Source organism: Stenella coeruleoalba (genome assembly GCF_951394435.1).
Source record: "Stenella coeruleoalba genome assembly, chromosome: 1".
Classification (NCBI taxonomy): Eukaryota; Metazoa; Chordata; class Mammalia; order Artiodactyla; family Delphinidae; genus Stenella; species Stenella coeruleoalba.
Genome location: NC_137169.1, coordinates 139,691,110 through 139,707,482, shown reverse-complemented (window position 1 = coordinate 139,707,482; position 16,373 = coordinate 139,691,110). Strand labels below are relative to the sequence as shown.

Here is a 16,373-nt window from a genome sequence, read left to right as displayed (position 1 = left end):
TGGGGTGAAAATCAAGCATAAAAGATGATAGATTCAATGTAATGAAAACATGATGTTCAATTATAGATGTTTCCCAACTATTTGTTGACTAAATGAAGGAAGGGGAAAAGAGAGGGAGGGGGAGAAAGAAAAGAGGGAGAGAAAGATAAACAGAATTGATATGTTGCATTTAGAACAGATAGAGTAGGAAGAATTCCTGGGATGAAAATCGCATTTGAACACTAAATAAACCACTTGTTGGCCATATGGCCCTTGTCATGTCACCTAGCTCAATTTTCAAAAGGCTTCTGAAATTTTTTCTGGAAGTTGTATTCCTTTTAAAATCGATTTTCTCAGTTGTCAGTATCCATGTGGACCCTTTGGACAGGGCTGCTATCCAATGGGATTGAACCGTGATATCGATGGGAACATGTCTTGTGTGTGAGTTTCCGTTTTTTCTACCAGGTGAATTACAGTGCAGGGGCAGGGGTGGGGATAGGTTAGAACCACTCTCTTAGAGGTCAAGTGATATTCAAAGCTCACTGCACCAGGTCCCAATTTTGTTCTCCGATCATCTCCCACCATGTTGCTCCTTTAAACCTAAATCTGATCAAATTATTATCTTTTCTTCTTCATGTCCGTGCTCCTACTACTCGCCTTGCCTAAAACGTCTTATCATCCTTTTCTAGCTGTCCAAATCCTCTGTGTCCTGCTGTTCTCACAAACATTTATAGGAGAAACCACCTTTTCTCCCCCATTCTAAGCACCAGCAACTGGAAGAAGCTGCTGGCATTCTCTCAGCTCCAGTGGATACTTTCAAACCATTTCAAACCAGTAGGAAGCACTCCTTTAGAAGCAACAACAACTACCATGACAAAAACCCAAAGAACAAAAAACCTCACTGTTTACTCTCAAGCTTTTCACATTTATCATTCTCTCTCCCTTTTTGGTGTTGTCACCCGTCCTCAGGTCTCTAGGTACACTCTCCTCCTTTCCCCTCCTCGCCTCCCCTGACCTACTCCAATAATATGCTCTAAACGTTTTGGCACCAAGTTAAAGGTCTTATTCTTCACCACAACTCCTGCCGTATCTTAAGGCTTTCCAAATTCACATATACAACACACTCAATTACCTGCTCTCACTATTGCCTGCCTTTCCCAGTCGCGATGACATCCACTTCCCATAGCCATGTTCCAGACCCTGTGAACTAGTTTCTCCTCTTAAGTCTTAAACTCAGATTGCAAATTCTCCTCCTTAAATCCCTGATAGCTTAATTTCTATTAAAGGCTTTTCCACCTAGTAGACAGATCTAGTACAGGTATGTCCTTCTCCTCAGTTTCAAGTTCCTTCTTCACATATGTTTATATACAATGGCTACATTGATAGTTTGCTAATGAACATATCATAAATTAACTAATCTTTCCATTATTGTTGAGCATTTAGGTTGGAAACCAAGAAAACCTGAGTTTCAAACGGTCAATAATTTTCAAAAAACAGAACATTTAAAGTAATACATGTTTATAATAAATTTGAGTAATACATCTATATGAACTTGACCAGATCAACTGGCTTTATTTGCTAGACTGGGCAATACAGAGGAAATATTTGCATTAAAGTGATGACTCTGGAAACTCTAGAAGCCAGGCACATATGGATAACAGATCTGGGGAGCCTGCACGTTTGTTATTTTCCACATCAGTGCCATCCTCATTTCATAATTTTGAGTATGATCATTAAAATGATTTATTATCAAATAATCACGAGTATTTTGTGCATATGCTTTGCCTTGTTCGCTGGCAACTGATACCAATCTGGTCATTATCAACAGCTGATTGTTAAAATAACCTTCCGTCTTCTACACACACACAAAATTAAAAGCCAATTATATTATTTTTCACCGTTATTATTAATGTAATCTTTAAAAGCAAGTAAACTAAATCTAAATCATATTATTATAATGAAAATATGTTAGCAAAGTTTTAAATTTATATTAGAAAAGTCAGAGTCTTAAGTTATCCAGCCTTTGGTATTTATTTAAAAAGCCAGATCCTGAGGGGAAAAAGTAGATTATGTTTCAGTTTTCTGCTCTAACACTAAAGAGTGATAAATGTTGCCTCATTAACATATAACTGAATTGGAAGCCTTATAAAGAGATTTATAAAAAGAGTTGGGCTTATAGAAGGAACATTCATTTATCTAATGAAGAGAAATAAAAATGTCCGTACAAGCAACCATGACAATCTCATCAGTTTTAAAAATAATGACTGAAATTTTATGTATTTTTACTATCCATTCAAAAACAAACCTGCTGGTATTTATGATGACAACGCAAAATGGGATTTGATAGCAGATGATATCCTTTGTTCCATTTAAGGTTAATAGGATTTCTTTCCATTGTTACTCTTTCAAATACTAATCAAATATGAAAACTTTGTGAGAAGAGCAGTAAAATGATAAGCAGTATATAAGTACTGTGAGCCTTTTCAGCAATAAATTAAATTATTTTTATAATTTGAAGAATAATCTATTTTTAATGAATATTATCTTTATAAATTAATCAGTTCTACCAGAGGCTATTAATATACTTTAACAAAAAGTTTTAACCAAGTTCTGTTAATGTGGTGTCATATATATGTTATTCACCAAATGATCTCAACTTAAAAACATAACACTGAGCTGTTTAGAACTACAGTTACATATCTATTTTCACAATAATGCATATAGAATTAATCACATATATCAGGGTAGCTGCTCTCAGAGTGTGGTGACTAAAAATAGTGTACTTGATATTAAACATCATATAAACTATATAATGGGGAAACTGAAAAGGATAACAAGATGCATACTATTAGGTTATATTGATGTCCTATTAGGTTATATTGATGAATTCACTCAGGTAACACTCAAAGTGTTAGTTTTCCGAAAGAGGGAGATGAAATATTTGAACATTTTTCTGGTACTATCGCCTACAGAAATAACTATTTTCACGTCACCATTTATGAAATAAAGCAAAAAGTGGTGAGGACAAGCTATATAGAACATTATACAGTTGAAAACAAGAAGGGGACCAAAACAGTAGGACCATTTGAGTATCCAATGGGAAGCGCAGGTTGCAGTAAAATCATAGCAGGAATTCAGCAGGTCTGGGATGCACGTGCACTGAACACACACGCCAGGTGACTAGAAATCCACTGTTAATAAAAAAGAAGAATCAGAGCACATCCTCACTAACAGGGAAAGGTTTTTGAGGTTGTGAATCAACAGTCCTCGGTCCCTACGACGGACAAATTTGGGTTATGTTGCCAGATACGACAGCATTAAAGTCAGCAGGAAGACCTGAATGGACACTGAAAATTAAAATAAACAAAAACAATAGTCATCCAGGAAGCAAAAAAGAATCAAATCAGAAAAGAAAACCGGAATGGCTCTGTTATCGTGGGTTAGTGAGGGGCACCATAGTGGAGAACGCATAACACTATAGGACTGGATAAGTTGACTGGTGTTGCTGTGAGAATTATTTAAAAGCTGGAGAGAAATATTCTGGTATAGTAGAATTTTGAGGGAGGCTGTCTAAAAATACAGAACTTATCTAAAGAGATCCTAGGACTTCTGACTTTCCACAGTTCCCTTTGTTTGACCTTTGCCACAAGTGAGACTGTTGATAACTCCAAGTTTTCTAACAGTTTTCTCCTCTGCTTCCTGTGATATTGTGTCTCTGTTTTTCTGTTTATTATCTACCTATAACTCCCTTCCTCTGCCTAAATCCTACTAATGCATTCCACAAGCCTCAATCCTTGGCCCTCTGCTCTACTGTTCAGATACTTTTCCATCAGGTAGAAAATCCTGCCATCTTATAATGATGGCTCTAAAACCTCTATCTCTAGCTCTGACTCTTCATCTAAAAGTCCTCTTTAATAAGCTTTTGTTCAGTGCTAATTATAATGTGCCAGACACTCTTCCGAGAGGTAGCAAAATCGCCGTACAAGACACCACCACATGGAGGTGTCCTAACATCATCACAAACTCAAAATCTCACAACATCTTTTTGTAAAAGCTTCACTGAGTGTCCCATTCAGAATGTTTTCTTATCAACATCATGCTTTTGTTGTCATTACAACCATTAATCAGCTTTGCTGAGATAAAAATGCAGCTACCTTACTAGCTTATAAGACAAAAAGTTTATTTCTTACTCACATTGCACGCGGGCTAAGTTTCCCTGTGGCTATGGCCCACAACACATGGCTTAGCCCAAAATCAATGAGATGGGGAGGAATCATTATTTTATGAGGAGGCGGGTAGGGAAGAATTTTTGGCACACGTGGATACCAATCTACCAGTTAGGTTGACCATAGCGAAGTCTTCCAACTTATATCCCGGTGAGTTATAAATTTATCCAGTTAGCAAAAAATTCTACAGGCTTTCTATGTGACATTTACTGTGATTGTTTGAGATATAATAAATAGAATAGTCATTGCATCTCAGGAGCTCCCAAATAAGAGATGTAAATAAACAAATGGGTCACAGTGACACAAACACCTACAGGAGTAAAGCATGAGGAAGGCACACCTAATACCTGCAGTCTCCTACCATTCTATACTCAGCCTCAGGAGATCCGGAAGGTTAATCCGTAAGTAAAGTCTTGAAGGATGAATAGGGATTCAGACCAATGGGAGGCAGGTCAGAGTGAAGAATGGCATTCCAGGCAGAGTAAAGAGCACTTGCAAAAAACCTGTAGGGCATGGCGTATCTTGATATATCATGGAAAGTGGTTTAACGTGTCCAGAGTATGTTTATACAGGTTTAGCAAGAAGTGAGGTTAGATAAGCAATCATGAGACTATGAAAACGTTGACATGTCATGTTGAAGAGTATGAATTTTGTGCTGTATGCTACAGTGAGGATAGTGGGCATGGGAGTGAAACTATCAAGTTTAGGTTGGAGTCAAGAGATTTTCTGAGGGACAATGCAAAGTATTTGATGACTGATAAGAGAGAGCGGGTGGGGAAAAGAAGGTGGTGGGGAGTCAGGGATGACTGTGGGTTTCCAGCTGAATGGTTGTATCATTTACCTGAATAAAGGAATAGAGAAGGAGGAACAGATTGGGGCTATCTGAGGGACCTCCAGAGAAGACTTTTAGTAGGTACTTAGCATATGGATCTGCAGGGATCAGGAACTGAGGCCCATCATCTAATCACCCTGAGCCTCCATGTCTCCGCCTATAAAATGAAGATACAACACCTGCACGTTCGACTTGACAGACTGTTACTGGAAAATATGAAACAATGAATGTAAAACATGTGTTTAAACAAGAAAGTCCTTTAGGGCTTCCCTGGTGGTGCAGTGGTTGAGAGTCCGTCTGCCGATGCAGGGGACACGGGTTTGTGCCCCGGTCCGGGAAGCTCCCACATGCCACGAAGCGGCTGGGCACGTGAGCCATGGCCGCTGAGCCTGCGCGTCCGGAGCCTGTGCTCCGCAACGGGAGAGGCCACAACAGTGAGAGGCCCGCGTACCGCGAGAAAAAAAAAAAAATCAAAGTCCTTTAAAAATGTAGGAAGTTATTTTATTAAAGTCACATTCAGCTCCTTACCAACCTGCCGCTGCGCCTCAAATACTCTGAGCCATCTAGATCAACATCCTCACCATTTCCTGTTACACCACGCTTATTCCCAGTTTCAGACCTTCATTCACGCTGTTCCTAACCGAAATGGCCTTCCCTCTCCCCAGGCTATAGTCTACTGATGCCCCGAGATTCAGTGCAAGTCTCACCTCTTAGACTTTTGGAGGTAACATTAACTTCTCACCTGAGCGCTTATTACTTGCCTGTGTGTGTTTGGTGGGGGTAGTGCCTTTTAAATTGACTTTCCTTTTTAATTAATTTATTTAATAGATAATATATTCACAGTGTTTAAAATTCAAAAGCTACCAAAGAGTTTACAGTAAAAAGCCTACTTCCTACGCTTATTCCTCAAGTTCTCTTCCCCCCAGGCAGTTAATAACATCAGTTTTTGGTGATCCTTCCCCAGACAAGCAAATTAAAATCAGTGGCTTTCAGATTATGCTCTGGTGGCTCAGATGACAACAGAGGCCACAGGGAAAGAGACCAAGCAGTTCTGTTTCTTCTGATTCCAAAATAGCTGCGCTGTTTGTACTTATTTTACATACAGGGCTAAAAATTTTGCTAAATTTTAGTAACAGCAACTGTTACTAAAGTTTTAAAATTGCTAACTATACCATTCATTTTGTAGCCTAATATATATACTATATGGCATTATTATTATTATTGTATTCATATACAGCTGTTAGGCAAAAACAAAAATTTATGCAGAATAAATTTGGAAATGGTGGTTTAAATAATTACTATAGGACTATGTGTTCTCAGCCCTAAAATCTGAGCTCTGAGAAATTACACTGAGGGTGTGTGGGGATGATAAGAGGAGAGGTGTAAGCAGAAAAAGAGAAAAAAACGGAGTAAATATTCCACATGCCTGGGAAAGAGCAGGGCGTTAGGTTTTGTAATAAGAAAATACGACACTGGGCATTCTTATTGCTCCTGGGAGGTGGCTAAAACTCTAGGGATAAACTTGGTGGCAGCTGTGGAAGAGACAGGATTCTAAGCACTAGGGAAGATATCAGCTTTGGCAAAAATTCCCTTTCCCTTTATGTGGCCCAGTAGCCATGGAATCCTCCAAGGATGAATCCTGAAGGATCAAACACACACATGAGCTCGGACAATAGACATCTTACGAATGAAGACCCGACAAAAGTAAGAACCTCTGCTATGTTGGCACTACTTAAGTCTCACAGGACTTCTGTATAAACCAGAGAAGGGAAATCTCCAATAATGACTGAGATTGAACTGCCTATCAAACCTATATATAAGGGTTTTGGAATCAAACCAAACTGGGTTTGAACTTTTCTCCACTTATCACTAACAGTGTATCCTTGGGGAAATAACTATCTCTGAGCCTAAAATTCGTCATCTATTAAATGGTGATAGTATTCACAGGACTGGTATAAGACTTTAGTTGGTATATACATTAAGTATACAAAATGCTTAGTACAATATTTCACTTTCACTAGTCAACCAGTAAATGTCAGCTATTTTAATCTCATTCAATAATTATGTACTGAGATCAGATTATGTTATTTATTGAATCCTTATGTGCATTCAATGGCAAAAACAGATAAATAAAACAGACCTGTTCTGAAATACCTTACAGATTAATAGATTTAAAAACCATCAAGAACCAATCTAACTGAGGAAAATCTCCATTTTTAATTCTTTTCAAGAGCGCAAAGATAATTAGATGCAAATCTGGAGAATAACTTGGCAATGATGCTGAGCAATACTCTTTTTGATCAAACCTCGTTGAGACACTAAAGTAACAAACAATTTTCTTGGGTGGCTCATTACTTGAACTTTTAAAGATATTTTTTCAGCAACTCCAACACCATTAGAACAAATATAGATTCCAAAGTTGAATATTTTGACAATAGCCACTGAAATGTATACACTTTAATATGTTTGATTAAAAGGAGGTGTCAATTCATAACCATCTGAATGGTGGCTGTGAGCAGAAATAGCAGCAATGAAAGTTAAGTCATAATGTTCATGGAATGACATATACATAAGTATACTCTCCTGTCTTGTCTACACAAAGATATAGATCTCCAACCACTAATGAATAATAATAAACAATAGGGCTAAAAATGCTCATTACTCCATAGAAAACAGCTTAATTTTTGATCATCCTGTTTAAGTAATCTGATTCTATTAAAAACTGACTTGAAGGAGCTCCTACTGGCCAAATCTAGGAAAATTTTAGCACCAAATCAATTAGTGATAATTTATTATAACCCATTAAATAAAATAGGAATTCATGAGTTAAAACTGATGAAAGAAAGAAAGAAAGAAAGAAAGAAAGAAAGAAAGAAAGAAAGAAAGAAAGAAAGGAAGGAAGAAAGAAAGAAAGAGAAAGGAAGGAGGAAAGAAAGGAAGGAAGAGGAAAAAAGGTTCTTTCTTATGCTAAAGTGCTAACAAGTATAAACAGAAGAAATGACAAAATTAGAAAATCACTATTTGCCAAATATGATAATAATTGATTCTGGTAAGATCCATCATTAGACGCTAAACCTAGGGTAAAAATTTTTGATGAGGAAGAAGGTATATACCCAGTCTTAAAACATTGCCTCACAAGATAAAAATAGCAAGTCTACAGTGTAAGTGTGTTAAATTATCAAATTTAGCGTTAACTGCCATGCAACAAACTGACAGTATATGGTTCCTAACATGATGTATTGAGATGTATTTCTAGAAAAAAGGCATAACCTCAATCTAACAATGAAGAAACACAACCAAACCAAAACTGAGGAATAATCTGGAAAATAGTCTATATTCTTCAAAAATATCAAGGTCATGAAAAGCAAAGACAGACCAAACATATTAAAGGTGACTAAAGAAAAACAACAGCTAGGTACAAAGTGAAATCCTGGTTTTTACCCTGGAAAAGATGTTTTTGCTATAAATGACATTATTGGGAAAATCAGTGAAACGTGAATAGCGTCTAAAGATTAGATAATAGTATTGTACAGATGTCAGTTTCCTGATTCTGATCATTTTAATATGGTTATGTAGAAAATATCCACTGATGAATTGAGAGGAAAGAGGCACCACTTCTGCAACTTTGTCTCAAATAATTAAAAATAACCATAGAAAAAAGACCAAAAATATGTATAGAGGGGTAAAAGAAAATGATAAAGTAAATTTGTTCACTTTAGTGAAGAAATCTGCGTAAAGAATATAGGGGAATTCTTTGTACTATTTTTGCAACTTTTCTGTAAATCTGAAATTATTTCAAAACTTAAAAATTACTTCTGAAGTAGTCTGAAATGTCAATGATGTAAGAGATTTGTGTTCTAGACAAGAAAACCCATGCTAACAATTAACAAAATTAATGAAAGATACTTTAAGTTTGTTGCAGACATGTAAGTGGGCTATTCAGCCAGTTAAATTAAAAGAATAAACTTTTCTTTGGTTTTCGTGGATTTTTAAAATCTTAAGTGACATATTACTTAAGAGGGAACGTATAGTATTAAAATACGAGCTTAATTTGAGAGAATCATGTTATTTAGAGAAGTTATCACTAAAATGGGTTCCCCTGTAGGGACATCAAATCTGCTTTATAAGAGCATCACAGTGATTTTAAACCTAACTGTAAGATCCAATACTTGTAAAAAGTTTGGGCCAGCATTTTTTAAAAAATACTTTATTTATTTCATTAAATCTAAAGTATTAGGCTCTTACTCCAAGCAGTCCCTGTATTTTATTAACATGTTTTAAACTTTTCTTGCCAAAGGTGAACTCTTATCATTTAGTTGTCTACTTATTTTTTTTCTTTTCCCTCTCTATGTCTTTTAATTTCACTTAGATGCCTCTAATAAAGAATAAATTAAGAACAAATTTAAAGTATTATAGTAGAAAATAGTAACAAATCAGAAAACTTGTGAAGTAGGCAAATGATTATAAACCTCCTCATTTTGTATCAAAATATTATTTTTTTCTTAATTTCTGAAATCATTAAACTGAAGTATAAGTTGGCATGTTATCTCATACTTCTGCAAGTCTATCAGTGGATATAGATGATTGTGTTATGCTATATTTATTAAGGCAATCTTCAAAAATCCCAAGAGTCAATTATAGGAAATGGTAAGTAGCACAGAGAGAAATTATCTTACATTTTTATTTTGTAGAATTAATTTGGGGCACTTCAACCAATGTTTATTGACAGTGCAATGGGCCAGGGATTGGTCTAAATGTTGGTGGACCAAAGATGAACAAGCTACAGTGATTACTCTGAAAGAGCTCACCATCTAGAAAATAGAGACTCTTCAACAAATAATACATACAAATGCATATGCTGTGAACGGTACTTTAACAAAAATAAAATATCTAGTATAGTTTGGGTATAAAGAAATGAGTCATCAATTCTCCATGGAAAAATCAGCAAAGGCTTCTGAGAAGAATTCTCATTCTAAAAATTAAACCCAATTTTGTTCTCACATAACTATTATCAATAACTTCAAAACTACATGTAAATGTGACTAAAGTGAATTAGTTACAACAAATTTAATAATTCAAGTGCCAACATATATAAATTTTATATTTACCTTCACAATTAGTTGATAATGTTGTCTGCCTAAGTAACCTCTCCATTGTTTCTGAATAATTGTTGCTACTCTGTGTAAGTACCTGGGTGAAAAATATGCTTATTAGTATGCTTTCATTGAAACAATGATATATCTTCAATTTTTGCTTAGAATATTCCTTTTCACAATTCAAGAAATCAAATTCAAAGCTGAGTTTACATGTACTTTTAAAGACAGTATGAAGGTTCCCAAAAACCCTAAAAATATGACCTAACTAAAAAAACTAAAAACTACTATATGATCCAGCAATCCATTCCTGGGTATATATATCCAAATAAAACAAAAACATTAATTTGAAAAGATACATGTACCCCAATATCCAATAGCAGCATTCTTTATAATTACCAAGATATGGAAGCAGCCTATATGTCCATCAACAGATGAATGGATAAAGAAGATATTTTTATATATACATATATACACACACACACACACACACACACACACACACACAATGGAATACTGCTCAGCTACAAAAAAGAATGAAATTTTGCCATTTTCAACAACACAGGGTATTATGCCTAGGGAAATTAGTCAGAGAAAGCCACATACTATATGTTATCACTTATATGTGGAATCTAAAAAATAAAACGAACTAGTGAATATAACAAAAAAGAAACAGACGCGCAGATATAGAGAATGAACTAGTAGTTACCAGTGGGGTGATGGAAGAGGGAGGGAATAGATAGAGGTAGGGTATTAAGAGATACTACTCTGTAAAAAATAAATAAGTTAAAAGGATATATTGTACAGCACAGGGAATATAGCCAATGTTTTGTAACTATAAATGTAATATAATCTATAAAAATTTTGAATCGCTATTAATATGAAACTAATATTGTAAATTACTTCAATAAAAATAAATAAGTCAAGAGAAAATTAAAAAGAAAGAAGAATGCAATGAAATATTGAAATATATTTTTTAAAAGACTATGTAAAACAGGTCATAGTGACATGTTAAGAAATAAGCCAGGCACTATTGATATGAATCGCTATAAGTACTTTGAAATAATTTGTGAGGTCAAGAAACACTTCCCTTTTTCATTCTTATATTACTCAGTCTATCTTAGCTAAAGTCATTTTAGTCTGCTGAATTAAAAAATACTCTCTGCTCCCATGTTCCTATTTGGTATAGTGGCCAAATGAGAACCATCATCTTCATGCTTTTATTTGCATGTCTGGCTCCTACTAGTAAATATAAGGAATTACACAGTATAACCCCTAGCTGACCATCTGAGTTAATTATGGATTAGTCATATTCTTCCAGGGCAATATTTTTCAGAATTGATGAGAAACTGAGGGAAATTTGAGCACTGAAGAAAAAGTGGAAACAGTTAAGATAGGGATCAACTACAGTCTCTGCAATCAGAATGACATCATTTTGGTGTCATTTGCCTTTATTTACCGACACGTTGGAGAGGACTGGAATAGCTTCTTTTTGTTTTGTTTTGTTTTTCTTTCTTACCAGTCAATAAGTTCATTGCTATAAAAATACAAGTCCAATAATTTTTCACATCCTATGGAACTTGAAGAAAATAATCTGATCAAGTATATTTATGACATTGAGAATTTTTAAAAGCGATATGGTCAACATCATTTAGTTTCTTTATATGTGAGAAAATATGACCAAAAAGAGTTATGTCTTTAAAGGACATCATATAATTTATTAACTTCATTACAAGTAAAATAAAAAATTATTTGCCATAAGAACCACATGAATAAATTACATTTTCTAAGGAGTATATTTTTATGATATATCTGAGGTTCCATGACAAAATCAATATACCTGATATATGCTCGAACTTGACATCCTCGAAACCAGCTCTGGATTTTAACTGCTGCATCATTCTCCTTTTTTCGAAATACATCCACAACGCTAAAAAGAAATTTTTTAAAGCATTTCATTAGTGACTAATATAATTCTAAAGCAGATCAACCTGTTAAACTTAATTTTTAATTTCTTTGAAAATGATAATTATAATTCAAATGTCATTTTAAATAAAATTAAAATACTAAAGAAACTATTCCAGAAATTATAAGTTATGTTTCAAAAATTAACCTTTCTCTAAGAGGCCATGTGCTTTCAACAGCTTTGCTTTTTTTTAATTTTATAATCACCTATTTGCAACTAATTAATTCACCAGTGGTTTTTATAAGGAAATTTAAAAAGCAACGTGCTATTTTGTCATTATTTTAAAAACATAATTATTTGAATTTACTGTTTAAATGCCACTACACATATTATGAAAGATTAAAATCGTTGCATATTTCACTTACTATATCAGTTAAATGAATTGCCTCTAAGTAAAATGCATCCATCATTTTACCTGTTCTAGATAGAGTTCTTAGAACATGTATTTCAGTTAAAGGAGGCAGGGGCCAGGGCCATAGGCCTTATAAAGAGATAAGAAATTCAGTCTTTAGATTTTCTGACTTATAGGAAGAAAAGGTTTAGTCAGGACAGATCTCCATCTTAATTTTTTCAGTCATTACAATTCTCCCTGTCCATCCCCGTCTGATAAAGTCATGTTGCTTAGGGCAATTACTGTAGACCACAGAGTAATTTCTCTCCTAGAAGGCTGGCTGGCACTTACCACTTTATGTTTGCTGAATGAATAAAGAATTGCTAGTCACTTAATTTTTACTTTTTAAAAAATTCTCTCAAGAATTGTGTTTTCTTAGGCTATTTTTTTGTTTTCATTGTACGTTAAATATATAGATTTCATTAAATTTATATAATTAGAACAAAAATAGAATGGGAAAAATATTTCAAACAGTATTATGAAGTTGGCTGAGAAAGCAAACAGGATTAGCAATTAAACTGTCAGTGACAAATAGTTAAAGAAGCAAATAGACAGATTATCTACTAGATAAGCAGGAAAAAGAGTTACCTAGAAAGCCTGACTGAAAAGGACCTACAAAAGCAGAGAGAGGAACAAAAATTATGCATCAAGTCAGTGACCGAGATGTGAAAAAGAGTAGTGGTGTGAAATAGCACAGATCAGTAAGGTTGCATAAAGGGTAGCAGAAGTGAAGAACAAACTGTAAAAACTACACAAGAGAACAGTCACTCACTTTACCAGATAATGGAAGGCACCATGATAAGATTATCGTATGATGCAATAAAATTAGCTGGAAATAACTGTGTGAGGACACACTAGACAATCAGAAGAAAAGAAAGTTTCATTATTGCTGCATGTTTGCCCTTCAGGTACAAAATAATAGCAGAAACATGTATAAACTGTATTCTTGGCTCAAATTATTAGACTGCACGTGGGAGAGACAACAGCTTAAAGTCCTTTCCTCCATGGAGCCTTCCTTGAATCCCCAGAATCCATGAGGCCTTTCCATTACACACGCTCATAGCTCTTCATAACATTTAACACAATCATATGTAATTGTTTAATGAGGGTCTTTCCACTAAACTTTAAGGTGCAAAAGGCAGTCATCTTGTCTATTTTGTCCCACATGACTCTCTCAGTGGGTCCAGAGAGATAATGGATGTTATGCCTAACACTCAACCTTTGTCCTCCCAGAGCTGCTTCCTCTGGGGGACTGCATGTCACCTGCCACATTTAATCTCTGTGAAGAATGCCATTTGCAAGCTCCCTCACTACACCTTTCACTGCATGGACATCTCTCCCCATTTTAGGATGACAGAGTTGTTGAGAACCCAACAGGAACCCCCATGCTCTTAGTAACTTGAGTCCTGGGGTGATTATGGGTAATAGGCAGATCTCTGAATGAACCTGTTGAAAGAAGCAGAGAAAAGAATAATAATATCTTAAACAAATTAATACGTTATGTGCTAGCACTGTTCCTAGCATTTACATACCACTGAGTTAACTCACATATAATCCTTTCACATCTCGATGAAGGAAATAAATATGCCCATTTGACAGCAGAAGATACTGAGGCAGAGGGAAGTGTAGCTATATGCCCAAGGTCACACATTGGTGGGTGTCAGAGCGGAGATTTGATTCTAGGTAGTCTAGCTCTCAAGGCTGCATTCCTAACCATCACTTCCCCAGAAAGGGAAGAGGAAGGATGAGAATAGAAGGGAGGGAAGTAAAAGGGAAGAAAAAGCAAGGAAAAAAGGGGAAGAGGAAAAATGCACGTAAGCCATTTCCAAATATAATATTGAAATTGTGTGGCATAAAATAGTACCAATCTCCTAATAACAATAAATAAAGATGAAGATGTGGAAAAACATCAACATCTATAGCAAAAAACGAAAATTTCTCACTATACCGAGTATTGTGAGAATGCAGTACAATAGGCACTCGTGTATATGGCCAGAAGGAAACAATTTGGTCTTTGAACACATACAGAAAACCTTCATTTATAAGAGTGTCAAAAGTCACACAACTTCAGGAATGTTCATTAGAAGTGCATACACATACACATGGTAGTAAAACTATAATGGGAATGATAAAACACAAATTTCAGGACAGACGTGCAGTAAATTTCTAAGATCTGTCATGTCTTCATAAACTAGGAATGCCATAAATGGGAAAACCAAAGATTTTGTGCTGTGGTCACTATATTTGAGGGAAAGAAAAGAAACTTTGAAAAAATTAAACAACCCAGTAGAAAAGCAGCAAAACACAGGCAATTTACAGAAAAGAAAATACAAGCAATTTACACTTCTAAAAGCCTCTGACCTGGGTTCTGGGTATATTTGCACTTTTGAGATCTATAGCAAACCATCTTGTGAGTGCCGATGTGTATTTCAGGAAAAATTACATTGAAACAAACAAGGTCCTTAAAATTTCAGAAAACAAGCCCCTTTTCTCAAGAAGCTGAAGTTAGGGATTGATGAATGGTTACCAATGTTAAATTTTACTGTCAAATGTCATCACTGTTCCAAAAAAGGTAAGCACATTTAGAATTTCGTTCTGAACAGTTAACTGATAGATGTTACTTCCACAAAATATGTGAATTTGCTGCTTCTGCAAGGCAATGTGAAAGAGGAAGTATTACCATTATGTATTCAATACATTTATTTATGGAATTTTGGTACAATGTACATTGAAAAACATGTGAAATACTGAAGAAACTAACAAATGGCATTGAAGTGTCTTTAATAAAAGATCTTTTATAAAATGTTGTTTTAAAAAAGCACCAAAAGACACTCAAGATGAGTCAGGAATTTTTTAATGATGTATCATTGTACTATTAAAGTAACAGAAACAACCTAAATAAGCAAGAGATGGACTACAGTACATCCATAAAATGGAAAACTATTTTGTCCTTACAAAAAATTAAGTGGATCAATGTCTTCACATAGACAAAACATGTTGTAATGGGAAAAAAAAAGGAAGATACAGTACAATACAACATGATCCCATATTTATAAAAAACAATTTTAACTACATGAGTATGTGAATATAAGCACAGAAAAAGTCTTGCTTAGTACAAATAAGGTTATTAAAAGTGGTTGCCTTTAGGAAATAAAATTTGAAAGGAGAAATTTATTTTATTAACTTCTGAATTTGGCAAATTATTTTATAAGAGCTGTGTAATACTTCGTAATTAATTTTTTTAAATTTGTAATGAATAAACACAATCCCTTAGAAAAATAGAAACACGTTTTCAAGTTTAAAGGAAATATTAGACTTATCTAGGCATTAAACCCTAAGGAATTTGACCATTTAATATAACATGAACTATGGCCTAACCTAGTTAAAATATTAGGATAGTGGCCAGCACTTTTGCTTTGCGGAAAGACCTTAGCTCAAATTCTAACTGTGTCACTTACTGGTTGGGTTACCTTAAGCAAGTTTTTTAATCCAAAATTCAGTTTCTTCTGTAAAATTTCAACAACAGTGTATCATGGGTATGTTTGTTGGCATATCACAAAGAAACTGGAAGACTGGTAAGTAATATGTTTTCAATAAATGATAATGATAATTACTACATTTTTACAGAATGATGGGCATCTATGTAGATTGCAGGAAGAAAAAAATACCAGTCTGTCAACATCTTATTCATTAATTCAAAAAGATTTATTATATGTAAACTATGTGTTAGTATGGCATTTAATTACTATTGAATAAATCTGACACGTAACATTTTGTTAAGCTTAAGGTATACAGCTTATTACATAGATACATTTACATATTGTAATATGATTGACAATATAGTGATATTTATCATATTATATAATTATAATACAATATTATTGTC

At 34.6% G+C, this 16,373-nt stretch overlaps 1 protein-coding gene across 3 annotated transcripts in view; it reads right to left on the bottom strand.

Annotated features, from left to right (window-relative positions):
* The window catches only part of SPATA17 (spermatogenesis associated 17), a 204,592-nt gene that overhangs the window by 167,218 nt on the left and 21,001 nt on the right, over window positions 1–16,373 (bottom strand). For 2 of the 3 annotated variants that reach the window (XM_079934838.1, XM_079934837.1), the window contains exons 2-3: window positions 11,971–12,060; window positions 10,146–10,227 (exon numbers count right to left, since the gene is read on the bottom strand). In XM_079934838.1, the coding sequence (XP_079790964.1) occupies window positions 10,146–10,227; window positions 11,971–12,060 (172 nt within the window). The remainder of the gene's footprint in view (window positions 1–10,145; window positions 10,228–11,970; window positions 12,061–16,373) is intronic. The other variant, XM_079934839.1, reaches the window with a different exon arrangement.